Source organism: Cebus imitator, unplaced genomic scaffold (assembly GCF_001604975.1).
Source record: "Cebus imitator isolate Cc_AM_T3 unplaced genomic scaffold, Cebus_imitator-1.0 Scaffold397, whole genome shotgun sequence".
Classification (NCBI taxonomy): Eukaryota; Metazoa; Chordata; class Mammalia; order Primates; family Cebidae; genus Cebus; species Cebus imitator.
This window is the reverse complement of record NW_016107712.1, coordinates 540,867-556,541: the sequence shown is the minus strand read 5'-3', so window position 1 is coordinate 556,541 and position 15,675 is coordinate 540,867. Positions and strand designations below refer to the sequence as shown.

At 37.2% G+C, this 15,675-nt stretch overlaps 1 protein-coding gene across 2 annotated transcripts in view; it reads right to left on the bottom strand.

The window, feature by feature from the left end:
- Positions 1–15,675, bottom strand: part of MANBA (mannosidase beta) — a 113,957-nt gene that overhangs the window by 7,014 nt on the left and 91,268 nt on the right. For both annotated transcript variants that reach the window (XM_017508659.2, XM_037731409.1), the window contains 2 exons: positions 13,071–13,235; positions 2,231–2,375 (listed from right to left, as the gene is read on the bottom strand). In XM_017508659.2, the coding sequence (XP_017364148.1) occupies positions 2,231–2,375; positions 13,071–13,235 (310 nt within the window). The remainder of the gene's footprint in view (positions 1–2,230; positions 2,376–13,070; positions 13,236–15,675) is intronic.

Here is a 15,675-nt window from a genome sequence, read left to right as displayed (position 1 = left end):
CATAACCTGAAGGAGGGAATGCTTCACAGAGAGGCCAAGAAGCTGAATGGACAGGCCTTGCTGGGTTTCTCCACTCAGTCTAATGGTATTAGATTATATCCGCTTTGTCCAATCACATTTCTACATGGTTATCAATCATGGCTATCCAATGAAGTCTCCCTATAATGCCCAAGAGGACAGAGTTCAAAGAACTTCCAAATAGCTGACCACATGAAGGCTGACAGAAAGATGAACAAGTACTCATCCACATTCCTGGAGGGTGGCACACCCCCACCTCACAGGGACAAAGTTCCTGTGCTCAGGATCCTTCAAGACTTCACCCCATGTATCTCTTCATATGGCTGTTTATTTGAGCCTTTTAAAATATCCTTTCATAATACACTGGTCAAAATGTTTCCTTGAGTTCTGCAAGCCACTCTAGCAAATTAAATACAAAGAGGGGGCGGTCGTGGGAACCCCAATTTGAAGCTGGTCAGTCAGAAGTTCTAGTGACCCAGACTTGTGACGTGTCTAAAGGGGGAAGGCAGCTTTGTGGAACTGAGTTATCAACCTATAGAATCTGATGCTATCTTCAGGTAGATAGTGTCAGGCTTAAGCTGGAGGACACTCACATGATGTCCACTGCAAAAGTGATTGCTTGCTTGGTGTGTGGGGGAGGATTCTGTGTGGTCACAGAAGTCTTCTGTGTTGATTGTTGTTGTGGAGTGAGGGAATTAAAAAAGCACTTTGAGGCTGGGCATGGTGGCTCACACCTGTAATTCCAACACTTGAGAAACCAAGGAGGGCAGACTGCTTGAGACCAGGAGTTCAAGACCAGCCTGGGCAACATGGCAAAACCCTGTCTCCAGAAAAAAAATACAAAAATGAGCCAGGCATAGTGGTGCGCAGCTATAGTACTAGACTGTCAGAAGGTTGAGGTGGGAAAAAGGCTTAAGCCTGTGGGGTGGAGGCTACGGTGAGCCATGATTGCATCACTGCACTCCAGCCTGGGAAACAGACTGAGACTATCTCAACAAAACAAAACAAAACAAAAAAGCACTTTGAGTTTGAGTGGTTTTTTTTCCCCCACAGACCTACTCTTCCTGAGGAATTCAGGAATAATCTACATCATTTAAAGGAATATTTACAAAAGTTAGGCTCTCCCATTTCTTGAATCAAATTCAGTTTCAGAAGTCCCCAAGCTCATCCACAGACAGAAAGCAGAGTCAGTATCCAAGAGATTCTGAACATCTCTTTGGCCACCTTTCCAGCATCCCAGAAGGATTTCCCCCCAAGTCTACCCTTGATTCTCAAATGCTCTCTTCTCTGGTTACTGCTGATAAAGAGTCTCAACAACGAAACTGGATTAGAAATCCAGTCCTCTGTAAGAGTCATCCATCTGGCACTAATGAAAACATGTTTGGAATGAATTTCTTTTGATCTGCATTTACAGCCAATTTAAGAGCCTCACCCAACCTTTCTACTGTGTAGCCTTGCCTCATTTTTGACCCAAAACGATTCTTTGCATTATTAACTGAACTTTGTTTCAAGTCACCTCTAGTGAAGGCCAAAGATGCAATATTATTCCTTAATTTTTTTGTAATGTACCAGAATAGATGGAATAATTCAAACTGCAGGTCCCATGCCAATCATCTCACCCGTTGCAAGTTGAACTGTTTCAATTGGTCACCTTTCCCGTTTGGGATTCTGCCTCTACTACCTTTTCCCAAAGAGCTAAATAGGGCATAATAAAGATGTCCTTAAGAGTCATCTTCATTACGTCCTTAAAGGACATCTTTATCTGTCCATAAAGGGGTATCAGACAAAGGGAAACGTTAACATATAACCAGGCCAAACATTTACCTGACTGAATTATCTGACGCAGAAGAAGGGATGCTTAAGTTCATGCTTCTTTAGCCCCGGAATGTCCTCTTAAATAAATTCAAAATTCTATCCAGTAATTACAAGACACATGCCTTAGACTTATGTATATGAATCTATCCCATTCTTAGCCTGCTGTTGCAACTTTGCACAGCACAGAACTCATAATTAGGTTACCCTTGAGGCTCATGGAAAGACTGCTAAGGTGAATTGGGTGGCTGTAGCTCGTAGGCGGGCTTTTTAAAAAATGACCTCTTTTGATCGTAGCTCTGCCTGGGCTGATCTGACCCCTTCGGCTCTATGCTTTCTCAGTCCCACTCCCTACAGTGTTGCTTTCTCTTAATCACACAAAGAACACTGAAACACTTACCAAGAGAAGCCCAGGAAGGAGCTTGCCAGATGTCATTCAACTGCCAATAAAGTGCCCCCATGGTGTGCCCTTGCTGATCCACTATCTCACTGCGACTGCGGAGGTAGAATTCAGTTTCTGTTTTGACACACTGGGCCTGCATCACCTGATTCAGGAAAACATTTATACACAGGTGTTATTGTTTGATGTAGACTGGTTAGCTTTGAGAAAATTACAGGGTTTAGTTTTGTTTTGGGTTTTTTTTTTTTTTAAGCAATTTGGATAAATTAGAACATTTAATTAGTATTGGGAATACATTATACTAGATCTGTCTGTAACTAGCCCCTTAGCATGAGAGAAGCTGTTGTCTGTAACAGCAGGTTTGTGTGGGAGGCTTGGTGTTTAATTACTGTAACAATGGGTGACAAAGGAAATAGGATGGTGTGAAAGGTTTGCTAATGATAATGTAGGCCATAAAGAAAAACAAAGACTATTATTCCAGAACAAATGCTGTATGTAGTCTAAAACTAGCTTATTTTCGTTGATAAATTTTGCTAATATTTTCACAGCTATTTTTTTTGAGACAGAGTCTCGCTCTGTTGCTCAAGCTGGCGTGCAATGGCGCAATCTCCACTTACTGCAACCTCTGTCTCCCAGGTTAAAGCGATTCCCCTGCCTCAGCTTCCCGAGTAGCTGGGATTACAGGCACGCACCACTGTGCCTGTATTTTTAGTAGAGATGGGGTTTCAGCACGTTGGTCAGGTTGGTCTTGAATTCCTGACCTTGTGATCTGCCCGCCTCAGCCTCCCAAAGTGCTGGGATTACAGGCGTGAGCCACTGTGCCTGGCTTCACAGCTATTTTTTTAAGAAAAACTTTTACTAGAAATAATTCTATATGAAAAATAACATTGGTATTACAAGTCTGATATCCAATCCCTAACACTTTTTTTCTAGTCAAACAGTTGTTTTGATGTCATGGTTTTTGATAAGGTAAGATTCTTATGAATGTAATTCCTTCGTTGCAGCAGAACGGATGGTAAATTGCAGCAATGAGACAAATGAATTTAGTTCTTGTTTAAGATAAACTAAAGAACTTCACACAGGACCCTTAATTACTGTCATCATCATTGAAAAATCAGTCTCTTTTATTGCTGCTGTTACAGACACATGAATCACATGCTCTTGGCCTGGAGTTGTGCTGAGGAGGGGCTCATAAATGGGCCACTGAGTAACACTGAGGAGAGCCCAGAGAGATGGTCAGAGCAGCAAGGCTTTCAGTCAGAGAACAAGATGGCCTTAGAGTAGGGCTTGGGTTTTCAGAGGAAGAAAAAGAACAGTGCACATGGCCACCAAAAGACTAAGCCAAGATGCTTTCCCATAAAAGCAAAAAAGCTCGGAAGGCTGACTAGTAAGGAAGTCATAGATGAGAGTATGACTTATATGAGTCACAGCCATCAAATTTCATAAAGGAAGCAGGAAGAAATTTTGGTCATTCAACAAATATTTATTAAGTACCTGCAGACTATGTTACATACGGGCACCCCACCCAGCAAAAAATGATACAGCCCACCCTATGGAGCTTATCAGATTGTGTAGAAGACAGGCCTTCATCAAAGAATCACCAAAGACAGGTAAACATTAAACAGTAACAATGCTAAGTAGGAGAGGTGTGCAATGTTGTTGGCCCAATGGTGGGGTAATTGGGCAGAGCTGTAGAGTGAGGATTGGCCTAAAAGAAGAGGAATGGGAAAAAGAAAGAGGGCAGAACCTTACAGAGTGGACAACATGCCATGGGAGGAGGATGTCAGGTTGGCTATGAATTTAAGGAAGGCCAAGAGGGCCTAAGCACAGGAAGCCGGAAGCAATGGAAGAGAGGCTGGTGAGAATCACAGGGGCTAGAGCTTGGAAGGCAGCATGTTGAAGGTGTTGGTGTGCATCCTGAAGGCAAATGGAAGTCACGAAAGGCTTTTAAACTAAAGGGTGATGTGACCAGATTTGCACTTCCAAAAGATGACTGAGACTACTGAAGGAGAAAAGGATTGCAAGGGGGGTAGGGTGAATTCAGGTAGACCATTTAGGCAAAAGATGGTATTAGCTATGAGCAGACAAAGAAACGCCTTCTCATTCAGAAACCAGACCACTAGGAACACAGCAGCAGTAGCAAGAAAATGTTCTAAAGTAAGAATCTCACAAAACGAGCAACATTGGTGCCACCTCAAAATAACCATGGCCCCTATAAACATTTGAGTTTTCAGTCTCTAAGCTGTATCAATTTCAGCATTATGTGCAAGATATGTTTATTTCTATATATCCATTCAAACATTAATCTCCTCACTATAATTTACTTTGTCCTGGTTTAATAGATAAAACTTATTAGTCCCTTAGAATTTTCAAAATTTGAAAAAAGTTTTAAATGCAAGTGAGATTCCTAACCCTCGCTAGCAATGAAAAGAAAAGAGAGCTAAAGTGGCTCTATGTAGTAGCCTCTCTTACAGGAAATTAGCATGAAAGAGCATAACCAAGACTCTTGTGTGCTCCAGGCTCTGGCACAGTGTGGTACTCTCCACATACAGATGGTAGCATGCTAATAACATAGACCTGAATCTAACCAAACCAGGGGGTACCAGTCAAAGCTAATGAATGACACCTTTGTTCATAAAAATGCAGAAGGCTATTGCCCATTATACTTCTTAAGGGATGTTGTACAATCCTAGTTCTCTGGAAAATCTCTAGAACTTCCCCTTCCCCTTTAAAAACTGTACCTAAATTTACACATCCATGCATCCTTTCCTAAAAAGGGCAGTCTTTACACATAAGAGGGATAAATGCTTAGCCATTTTCTAGGTTACTCAGTCCACTGTTAGCAGACAAATCTATTTTAGTTTTAAAAATATGCCTATTTGGCTGATGCAGCGGCTCAAGCCTGCAATCCCAGCACTTTGGGAGGCTGAGGCGGTGGATCATGAGGTCAGGAGATCGAGACCTTCCTGGCTAACACAATGAAATTCCATTTCTACTAAAAACACAAAAAATATTAGCTGGGCATGGTGGCATGCGCCTGTAGTCCCAGCTACTTGTGAGGCTGCTGAGGCAGGAGAATCACTTGAACCCAGGCAGTGGAGGCTGCAGTGAGCCAAGATCGTGCCATTGCACTCCAGCCCGGTAACAGAGCAAGACTCTAAAAAAAAAAAAAAAAAAAGGCTATTTCTTTGCAGCTTGATTACACTTACTTTGTCTCCTAGGAGAAGCAAATAAATGGTATGGTGAAAAGAAATTGGATCAAGATACCAAGACTTAAGTCCCAATTCCAGCATTGGCACTGGTGGTTGTTAGCGGTCTTCCAAAACCCATAAACCTTTCCTCCAGAGAGCTGTAGCTGGACTACATTTTCCAGAAACACACCCCCAACCCGTGGGACTTGGAGTACCCATGTGACTTAGCTCTCTCAATATCTATATACTTTATTTAGTTAAATTATCCTGACACTAAGAATCCTCCAATAAAACTGTTTTTAAAACCAAGATTTAACTCACATACCATAAAATTCATCATTTTTAGAGGTTATAATTCATTGGTTTTTACCACAGTCATAAGGTTGTGCAATTTTTTCCACTATCTAGTTCCAGAATATTTTCATCACCCCAAAAAGAAACACCATACTGGGAAGCAGTCACTCCCCATTCTTCCCTCTCCCCAGCTTCTGGAAACCACTTAATCTACTTCCTCTGTTCTGGGATTTGCCTATTCTGGACTTTTCACATAAATGGAATGATAAAATATGTGGCTTGTGACTGGCTTCCTTTTTACTTCTGAATAATATTTTATTGTATGGATATGCTACATTTTGCTTGTCTATTCATCAGCTGAAAAACTGTTATTTCCACTTTTTGGCTATTATGAAAAATGCTGCTATGAACATCTGTGAACAGGTTTTTGAGTGAACTTTTTTTTTTCCATTTTTTTGAGTATATATACCTAAGAGTAAAATTAGGTCATACGCTGGGTCATACGGTAAACTCTATGTCTAACTTTTTAAGGAATTAACAAACTGTTTACCACCATTTTACATTCCCATCAGCAACATATAAGGGTTCCAATTTCTCCACATCCTTGCCAATACTCATTATTTTCCTTTTTTAAAAAATTGTAGATATCATAGTAGATATAACTGGTATCTCACTGTAGTTTTTGATTTGCACTTTTCTAATAACTAATGATGTTGAGCTTCTTTACATGAGTTTACTCATCATTTTCTTTAAAGAAGTGTTTATTCAAAGCCTTTGCCAATTTTTAAATTCAGTTGTCTTTTTCGTTATTGATTTCTAAGAGTTCTTTATGTATTCTGCATGCTAGGTCCCTATCAGACATATGATTTGTAAATTTTTTCTCCCATTCTGGGGATTATCTTTTCACTTTCTTGATAGTGTCTTTCGCCATATGAAAGGGATTATTTTTGTTTTCTGTTTTTGATGAAGTATAATTTGTCTATTTTTTTTGTTAATTTCTTTATTGTCAAATTCAAGAAACTGTTGCCTAACCAAAAGCCATAAAATTTACACCTAAGTTTCCTTCTAAGAGTTTTATAGTTCTAGCTATTGCATATAGATCCTTGATCCATTTTGAGTTAATTTTTGTATATGGTATGAGGTAGCAGTCTGAATTTATTCTCTTGCACGTGAATATCCAATTGTTCCAGCACCACTTGTCGAAAACGTGATTCTTCCTCCCATTTTATTCTTTTTACCATTTGAAATGTAAATTAGTACAGCCATTATGCAAAACAATATAGAGGTTCCCAAACTATTAAAAATAGAATTACCATATGATCCAGCAATTCCACTAGTGGGTATATAGCTGAAGAAAATGAAATCAGTACGTTGAAGAGCTGTGCTCCCATGTTCACTACAGCATTATTCACAATAGCCAAGATATGAAATCAACAGATGAGTAGATAAAGAAGATGTGGTACATATACACAATACAATATGATCCAGCCTTAAAAATGAAGAAAATCCTGTCACTTGTGACAACATGGAAGAACCTGGAGGACATTATGTTAAGTGAAATAAGCCAGGCACTAGTGAAGCTACCTGGTTCTAAACTTTTCCTTTTAGAAGAAGGATTTTTTTGCTTGTTTGTTTGTTGTTATTGTTGTTGTTTTTACTAACTCACTCTCCATAGTTGTTATAGGGCTATTCAGATTTTCTATTTCTTCTTGATTCAGTTTTCATGGGTTGTTTCTCTAGGAATTCATCCATTTCATCCAAATTACCTGATTTGTTGCCATATAATTGTGTCTAGTATTCTCTTATCACCTTATTCATTTCAGTTAAGGTGAGTAGTAATATTTCCCCTTTCATTCCTGATTTAGTAATTTGAGTGCCTTCTCTTTTTTCTTGGCCAGTCTAGTTAAAGGATTGTCAATTTTGTTGATCTATTCGAAAACCGACTTTTGGCTTCATTGGTTTTCTCCAGTGTTCTAATGAGGTCTTTATTTAATGTGCAAAATTTCTAATGTCTACTTTATTTAACTGCTGAAAATTACTGTTAACTATGTAACCAAACACCATTATTGCAACTGTGAAGGGATACAATATTACAGTTTAAAAAGCAGAAACCCTGCTCCATTCATCACCCTGAGGTCTTAGGCAAAATATTTAACTTTTCTGAGCTTCTGTTTCCTCATACATAAAATGGAAAGAGTGACATGGGTGTCTGGAGATAATGTGAGAATTAAATGACAAGATTTACAAGGCACTTCATGATCCAGGACCAGGCATTTAGTAGGTACCCATAGAATGCTAAATATTTGCTTGATTGTTCAATTACATGATACCTATATAAACTCCTAATATATAATATACAATGTTAGTGGTCACTCTTTCTTTCCCCTCCTTTGCTCACTCTACTCTCATCTTAAAACTAAGTATGTCATTTTTTAATTACATTTAAATTTTTAATTTCGAAAGCTTTTTCACAGATGTTTTATTTAGCATTTTTAAGCATTATTGCTCTCTGATACATGTGTCATTGTTCAAGAATATATTTTTAAATTATTGTTTTGTTGTTAAGTATGTCAACAGTAAAAAAGTAACTAGTGGCCAGGTATGGAGGCTCACGCCTGCAATTCCAGCACTTTGGGAGGCTGAGAAGGGCAGATCACTGAGGTCAGGAGTTCAAGACTATCCTGGCCAACATGGCAAAACCCCAGCCCTACTAAAATTAGCTGGGTGTTGTGGCACACGCCTGTTGTAGTCCCAGCTATTCTGGACCCTGAGACAGGAGAATTTCTTGAATGCAGGAGGCGGAGGATCGCGCCACTGCACTCCAGCCTGGGTGACAGGGCTAGACTCCATCTCAAAAAAAAAAAAAGTAAAAGCTAAAAATTATATTTTACAACTCTATGGCTAGTCCACCTGTAATAACAATAACGTTCTCTGATATTCCTTTACTTAGGATGTCCCTATTGAGATCATTTTTTAAATTTAAATATAAGGATTCTCTAGATTATTATTAGAATGAGCAATTCAGTTTTGTTTTTGAGCCTGTCTTGTACCCGGTTGCGCTAAATGTATAATAGTTCTCTTTTGTGGAGACCTTAAAACCCTAAATTTGAACACATGTTCAATGATAATAAAGATGTAACAGAAACAAAACAAAGCTCAGTATGGCCTGGATCTTCCATCGTGTCTCAGTGCTACTTACCAAACAGATAACTATTCCAGGGCAGCAGGTATCATCAAAACCTGCGCCTACAGCATCACCTATCTTTTGTTGTTAGTTCTTATGATCAAGTTAGTTACAGCATGGGAAGATAAAATCGGCCCCTAAAGAAAATGAGTTTCTCAAGGACATCCCCAAGCCATCATTAGCTGTTCAGTAGACACGTGAAGAGCACTAGAGAAGGCTGTAAGCTAAGGGCTTCGTAATTAATGTCCTTGGGCTGGCCTACTCTCCTAGTAGCCAATAAGAGGGCATGCAGGTAGAGTAAGTCATCCAAAAGTTAGTTTAGACATGTTCATTTAGATAGTTGGTCCTCAAACTAGAGAGTGAGACCTGTGTAACACAGCTTAAGAGGGCGTGCTCATGTATAGGGGCGATTTGGAATACAATGTAACAGGGCAAGTGGAGAGAGTAAAAGGTGAGGCAAGATTATCCTGGAATACTAGGAGAATTAATGAGATAGGAGCCCATATCTCTATGGCTATAAGATAAAGAGAAGATAGGGAAGGATTCTAAATGTGAAGAAATTTACTGCACAGCTTTCTCAGCTAAAACTTTGCTGACAGTTGCAAATATTCCTTAAACTGTCTAGAAAGTAGCACAAAGGCAAGCACTCTGTTCTTCAGAACAGTATGACAGACTATGAGAAAAAGAACAGGGGTGGGAGGAGGAACAGAGAAAATGGAACAGAGAAGGGCTTTATTTCTAATACACAGATTAAAGGGGACTGTTCTGAAATCAAAGTAACAAGGAAAAACTCTAAAACCCTAACATTTTCTGTCTGTATTCCAGTCAAGAGAATCTGACACTGAAAACAAAACAAAATAATCATAACCCTGATTTCTTTCATCACGGATCTCATCTAGTATGTTGGAAAGGGCCAAAATAGACACTAACAAGCCACAGGAGGACAAGTCCAATTCTGAGCCAAAGCCTGAGAGGACACTAGCGCTCAACTCTCAGACAAAATCATCACCAACAAAAACTGGTGGTAAATAACTTCACTTGAATCCCCAGTTCCTAACGATAGATCTTGAATGCTAATCAGTTCAAAAAAGACAAATTATTTGTCAGTTCTTAGAATATAGTTTCGAGGAACAGAATAAAGTTACAGTAATAAAACAGCTGGAAGGAGGAAATCCAGCATAAAAACAATAGCAGAAAATGTTTTTACACATACACACACACACAAAAATAATAATCAGCCTATTTCATATACCAAAATGCTTTAACAATATTATCTGTGAAAAAACTTAAAAGATAAAGTGCAACACTTTTCAAGGGACAGGTACCAGCATTGTCTTTAACCTTGCGTTCTGGTAAGTTCATGAATTACATACCACCCTGGCAAAACTGCCCTAACCTATAAGATTATGATAGAAACATTAAAATACTCCTAATCATATCATCAACTTCTAAAAAAGATTGTTCTTTCAGCTTACAGTTTCCTGCTTCAGCATCTATTATAGGGTTTGTGTCTTCATATAGGAGAACATTGATGAAGGTGTGAGCATAAATTTGGATTAAAATCCATACATTTTTAGATACTAAGATAGGAAAATTTAATTGTGATTATGTTTTTAAAACCTTTCTATCTACTTCAGATCAAATTTATGATTGAGATTAGGCTTTTACCTCCTCTCTAAGAACTTCAAACAAGTATGGCAAAAACAGTAGGTAAATAAGCAGCTGCTTTAATGGAGTATTAAGTGTGGTTACAGTTTAATGAACTAAAATAGGTGAATAAAAAAGGTAAAATGAATACATTATCCAAAATTCAGTTTGGCAGTTTCTTAAAAAGATAAACATGAAATTGTTGTACAACTCAGCAATTCCACTCATATATTTGTACCCTTTGAAAAGAAAATCTATGTCCACATGAAGATTTCTATATGAGTATTCATAACAGCATTATTCATAATAGTCAAAAGTGGAAACAATCCAAATGTCCATCAACAGATGAATCTGACGAATAGATATGCAAAACTGTATAACCATACAACTGAATATTATTTGGCAAGAAAAAGGAAATAAAGTACATGCTGTAACATGGATGACTTCAAAAACTTTATGCTAGGTGAAAGAAGCCAGATGCAAAACATCACATATTATATAATTCCATTTATATGAAATGTTGAAAAAGGGAAAATCTATAGAAACAGAATATGGATTTATAATATGTTTTCCTGCAGCTGAAGGTGGGAGTGTGAATGGGTACAAGGGATCTTTTTAGAATTACGGAAGTATTCCAAAATTGGACCATGGTGATGGTTGCACAACTCTATCAATATCACTTAACTGTACACTTAACATGTGAATTTTATGATATGTCCATCATACCTTGATAGAACTGTTTTTAAAATCCAGCAAGGTGCATGCTGTAACATTCACAAATCTTTTGATATATGCATACATCCATGTAACTACTACTCAGGTCAAGATAGAAAACAAAGCTCTCTTGTACTTCTTCTTAATCATTGCTCCTCACCCTCCTCCACAAGAGTAGTGAATACTACTTTGTCCACTATCATCTTGATTGTTTTTTCTAATCTATACTTTTTTCTATAATATACTTAAATTTCAATATAAAGGAAATCAACACAGTTATGTATCCTTTTATGTCTGGTTTCTTTTATTCAACGTAATATCTGTGAGACTCATCCAAGCTGATGCTGGTTATCAGTGGCTTATTCTTTTTTTATTGCTGTGGAGTATTCCACTGTATGAATATACCACAGTTTGTTTATAGATTCTCCTTTTAAAGGACATTTAGATTGTTTGTACTTTGGAGCTATTGTGAATAATGCTGCTAGGAACATTATTTTAGATGTCCATTGGTGGACATATTAACTCATTCTTCTTAGGTGCATAGCCAGGAGCAGAAATGCTGATTCAAAAGGGAAGCAAACATTTAGCTTAGGTAGAAACTGCCATAACATTTTCCAAATGGTTAAACAAATTTAAACTCCTACTAACAACGTCTAAAATTTCCATCTGTTTCACTTCCTCAACAGTAGTTGGTATTGTCAATATTTTTAATTTTAGTTATTCTGCCAGGTGTATAGGGGTATCCTGGTATGGCTTTAATTTGCATGTTCTTGATTTAAAACAAGATTGGGCACACTTTCATACATTTATTGGCCCTTTGGATATCTTCTTTGGTGAAATACCTGTTCAAGATTTTTATCCATTTTTAAATAAATTGTCTGGCTTTTTCTTATTGTTTATTCTGAATACAAATCTTTTATCAAATATATGAATTAAAACGACTGGTCCCCAATCTGTGGCTTGCTTTTTCTCTATCTTAATGGTGTTTTTTATACTTAATGGTGTCCATAATTTCAATGGAGTATAATTTATCAATATTTCCTTTTCTAGTTAGTGTTTTTTATGTTCCATATAAAAATTCTTATCTATCCCCAAATTATGAAGCTATTACATGTATTCTCTTTATTATGGTACCTTTCACATTTGAGTCTTCAGTCATTGATCAAATGAAGTTTTTATAATTTATTCTTAATTTATTTTTTAGAGATGAGGATTTTGATATTTTGCCCAGACTGGTCTCAGACTCCTGGGCTCAAATCAATCCTCCCGCCTCAGCCTCCCCAGTAGTTGGGACTACAGGTGTGTGCCACCATGCCCAACAATCAAATTAATTTGTATATATGGAATCAAGTTTATTTCTTTTCCCATAAAAGTATCCATGTGTTACACACTACTTATTGATAAAATGAGTCTTCTTATACTGAATTGTGGTGGCATCGTAGCCATAAATCATGTGTCCATTATACAGGGATCTGTTTCTGGACTCTATTGTGTTTCATTGTTCTATTTTATCCTTGGGAAATGTCACTGTCTTAATTACTAAACCTTTAGCGCAATCTTGAAGTAGGGAGTATTTTAACACACAATTTGTTTCAGAATTTTGTGAGCTGTTTTTGTAAGAGAGACAAATGCCAAAAATGAACTATCTTATATCCTATGTGTCATCATATATGTACTTCAAAGAAAATAAATTCCTTAACCAGTAGAATGAAAACCTGAATATTTTTCACCATATGAAGCCTACAAAATCTACAAAATCTCTTACATTAACTGCAAGACCCTGTTCAACTCTAGAAAGAAAACAACTTACCTGAGTAAGGTAGATGGTATCTTTAAATGTGCGTAATGGATCTGTGCTTTGGGGGAGTTTGAAATGAAGTCCAGCCTGATGAAGCATTTGTTTGTTACCATCTGCGTGATGTTGTCGATGAAGTGAAAACTTGCTATTGAAAGACCAGTCCTCTGTAGATGAGACCTTTCAAATAAAGAATAAGAATTGGAAATCTGAAAGTTGGCAGTAAAACTACTTTTCTCTAAGTTCCTGACAAACCTGAAAGTACCCTATACACTGGAAGAGAGCTCGAGGTGTGTTCTGCAGCTCCAGTTTCATAAATGTTTTCCCATCCTACTTGTTGTCAGTGAAGGACTAGCTTTGTGGAAAGTGGAATCACAAAACCAGGATTTGGTCCATAATATCCCCCCTTCCTCCAACTAAGAAAGTTATATTTTGGTATTTCTCTGAAGACCTTTGTTTTATGAAAACATATTCTTGGTTTTTGAGACATTCATTATATGTATTTTAAAATACCATTTCATCTACTTAAGTAAATATTTTATTTAGTATTCATTTGTCAAAACTTAATAATAGAATGCAATCAACACTCTCCTAAAACTGTTACAATTCTTAAATAGGAATAAAACACCTATTACACTATAATGGAATATTATGAGAGTAAATGCTTTAGCATTTATACCGCTCATTGATTTCTCAGTGATTACTAAATGAAACTGACATACATATGTTTAATTTTTATATGGTTGAAGATGCAAACCAAATAATGCTACTCATCTCCCCTAAAAATCAATCTTTTATTTATTCTTTTTACTTTTATTCTTTTTTAAAATTGTTTTGACTTTTCTCATTTTTTTTTAAAGAGACTTTCAAGGGTACCGCAAATCAAAAATCTTTTTTTTTTTTAAGGCAGGTCCAACTTATAGGATCTTTATTTTATCCCTTTTATCCTAACTTAAAGGATCTTTCTTTTATCACCAGTTCAAAGTAAAAAAAAAAAAGGTTAAAAAACTCATATATGTTGGATTATATCTTTCACACAAAAAAGAAAAAGACAGTAATTCTGGCTTCTATGCCTGTAATTTAACACACTGTTAGAACTTAAGAAGCAAGACAATTGCTGGCTACATCTGAAAATATCCAGAGTTTGAATTCAAGTTACACAGACTGAAAAAACATACTCTGCCCCTCCACTCAAAAACTTGAAAACTAAAAAAGCTTAATCCCTGTTCATGAAGCATGACTTCTCATTCCCAGTACTCAAGCAACACATAGGCCTGTTACCTTAAAAGGAAAAGGTTATTCTTCAGGACTGATTCATACCAAAATATAAGAAATGTACACTAGCTATACTAAATTTGGAAGTTTTTCACAATTATAGATGTTTTTCCAAAATGCCACCACCAGAATTATTTAGAGAATGCTTACTATTCCTATTATGTATTTAAAAGAGGTATTCACATTTACAATCATCTTGTATACATTTTAGATGTACATCCTTTATCAATAGTCTTCTTCCTAGTCTTCCTCCTTTTCATTTATTTTATTTATAGTTGTTATTTTATTTATTTATTTATTATTTATTTTTGAGACAGAGGCTTGCTCTGTCACCAGGCTGGAGTGCAGTGACGAGATCTCGGCTCACTGCAACCTCCACCTCCTGGGTCCAAGCGATTCCCCTGCCTCAGCCTCCCAAGTAGCTGGGACTACAGGCATGTGCTACCATGCCCAGCTAATTTTATGTGTTTTAGTAGAGATGGTGTTTCACTGTGTTGGCCAGGATGATCTCAATCTCCTGACTTCGTGATGCACCTGCTGCGGCCTCCCAAAGTGTTGGGATTACAGGTGTAAGCCACCACACCCAGCCTATGTTTATTACTTTTAATCGACACAGTAAGTGTACACATTTATGGGGTACCATGTATACCAATGTATACCTTATAAATTGCATACAATTTTATACATGTATACAATGTATAATGATCAAATCAGGGTAATAAGTAAATTCATCACCTCAAACATTTATCATTTCTTTGTGTTGGGAACATTCAAAATTCTCTCTTCTAGCTATTTGAAAATATACAATAAATTATTATTAACTATACTTACCCCAAAGTGCTGTAGAACACTAGAACTTATTCTTCCCATCTAGCTATAATTTCGTATCAATTAACCAACTTTTCTCTATTGCCTCTCCTCCACAACCCTCCCCACTCTCTAGTAATCACTATTCTACTCTACTTCTTCGAGCTCAACTTTTTTAGCTTTCACATAGATGTGTCCTTCCCCCTTTTCAAAGTCTGAAATACACCTTTGGGCCACACGGCCTTCTCATTTGTAATAATTTGAATCTATCCCATGATCAGTAAACCTGACCTTTACTTATATGGGAAGCTTTCCACCTTCTTATAACTATGGTTTGAAAATCTTTAAACTTTCAGCTATAATAATATTACCAGAAAGAACTGTAAAGGGCTAGGCAAAGTTTTAATTACATTAAGAATATTAACTTAGGGACGATCCAAGATGGCCGTTTAGGAACAGCTCAGGATTGCAGCTCCCAGTGAAAGCGCAGAGGGTGAGTGGACGCCGCGTTTTTATTGCCCACAGACTAGGAAATTCC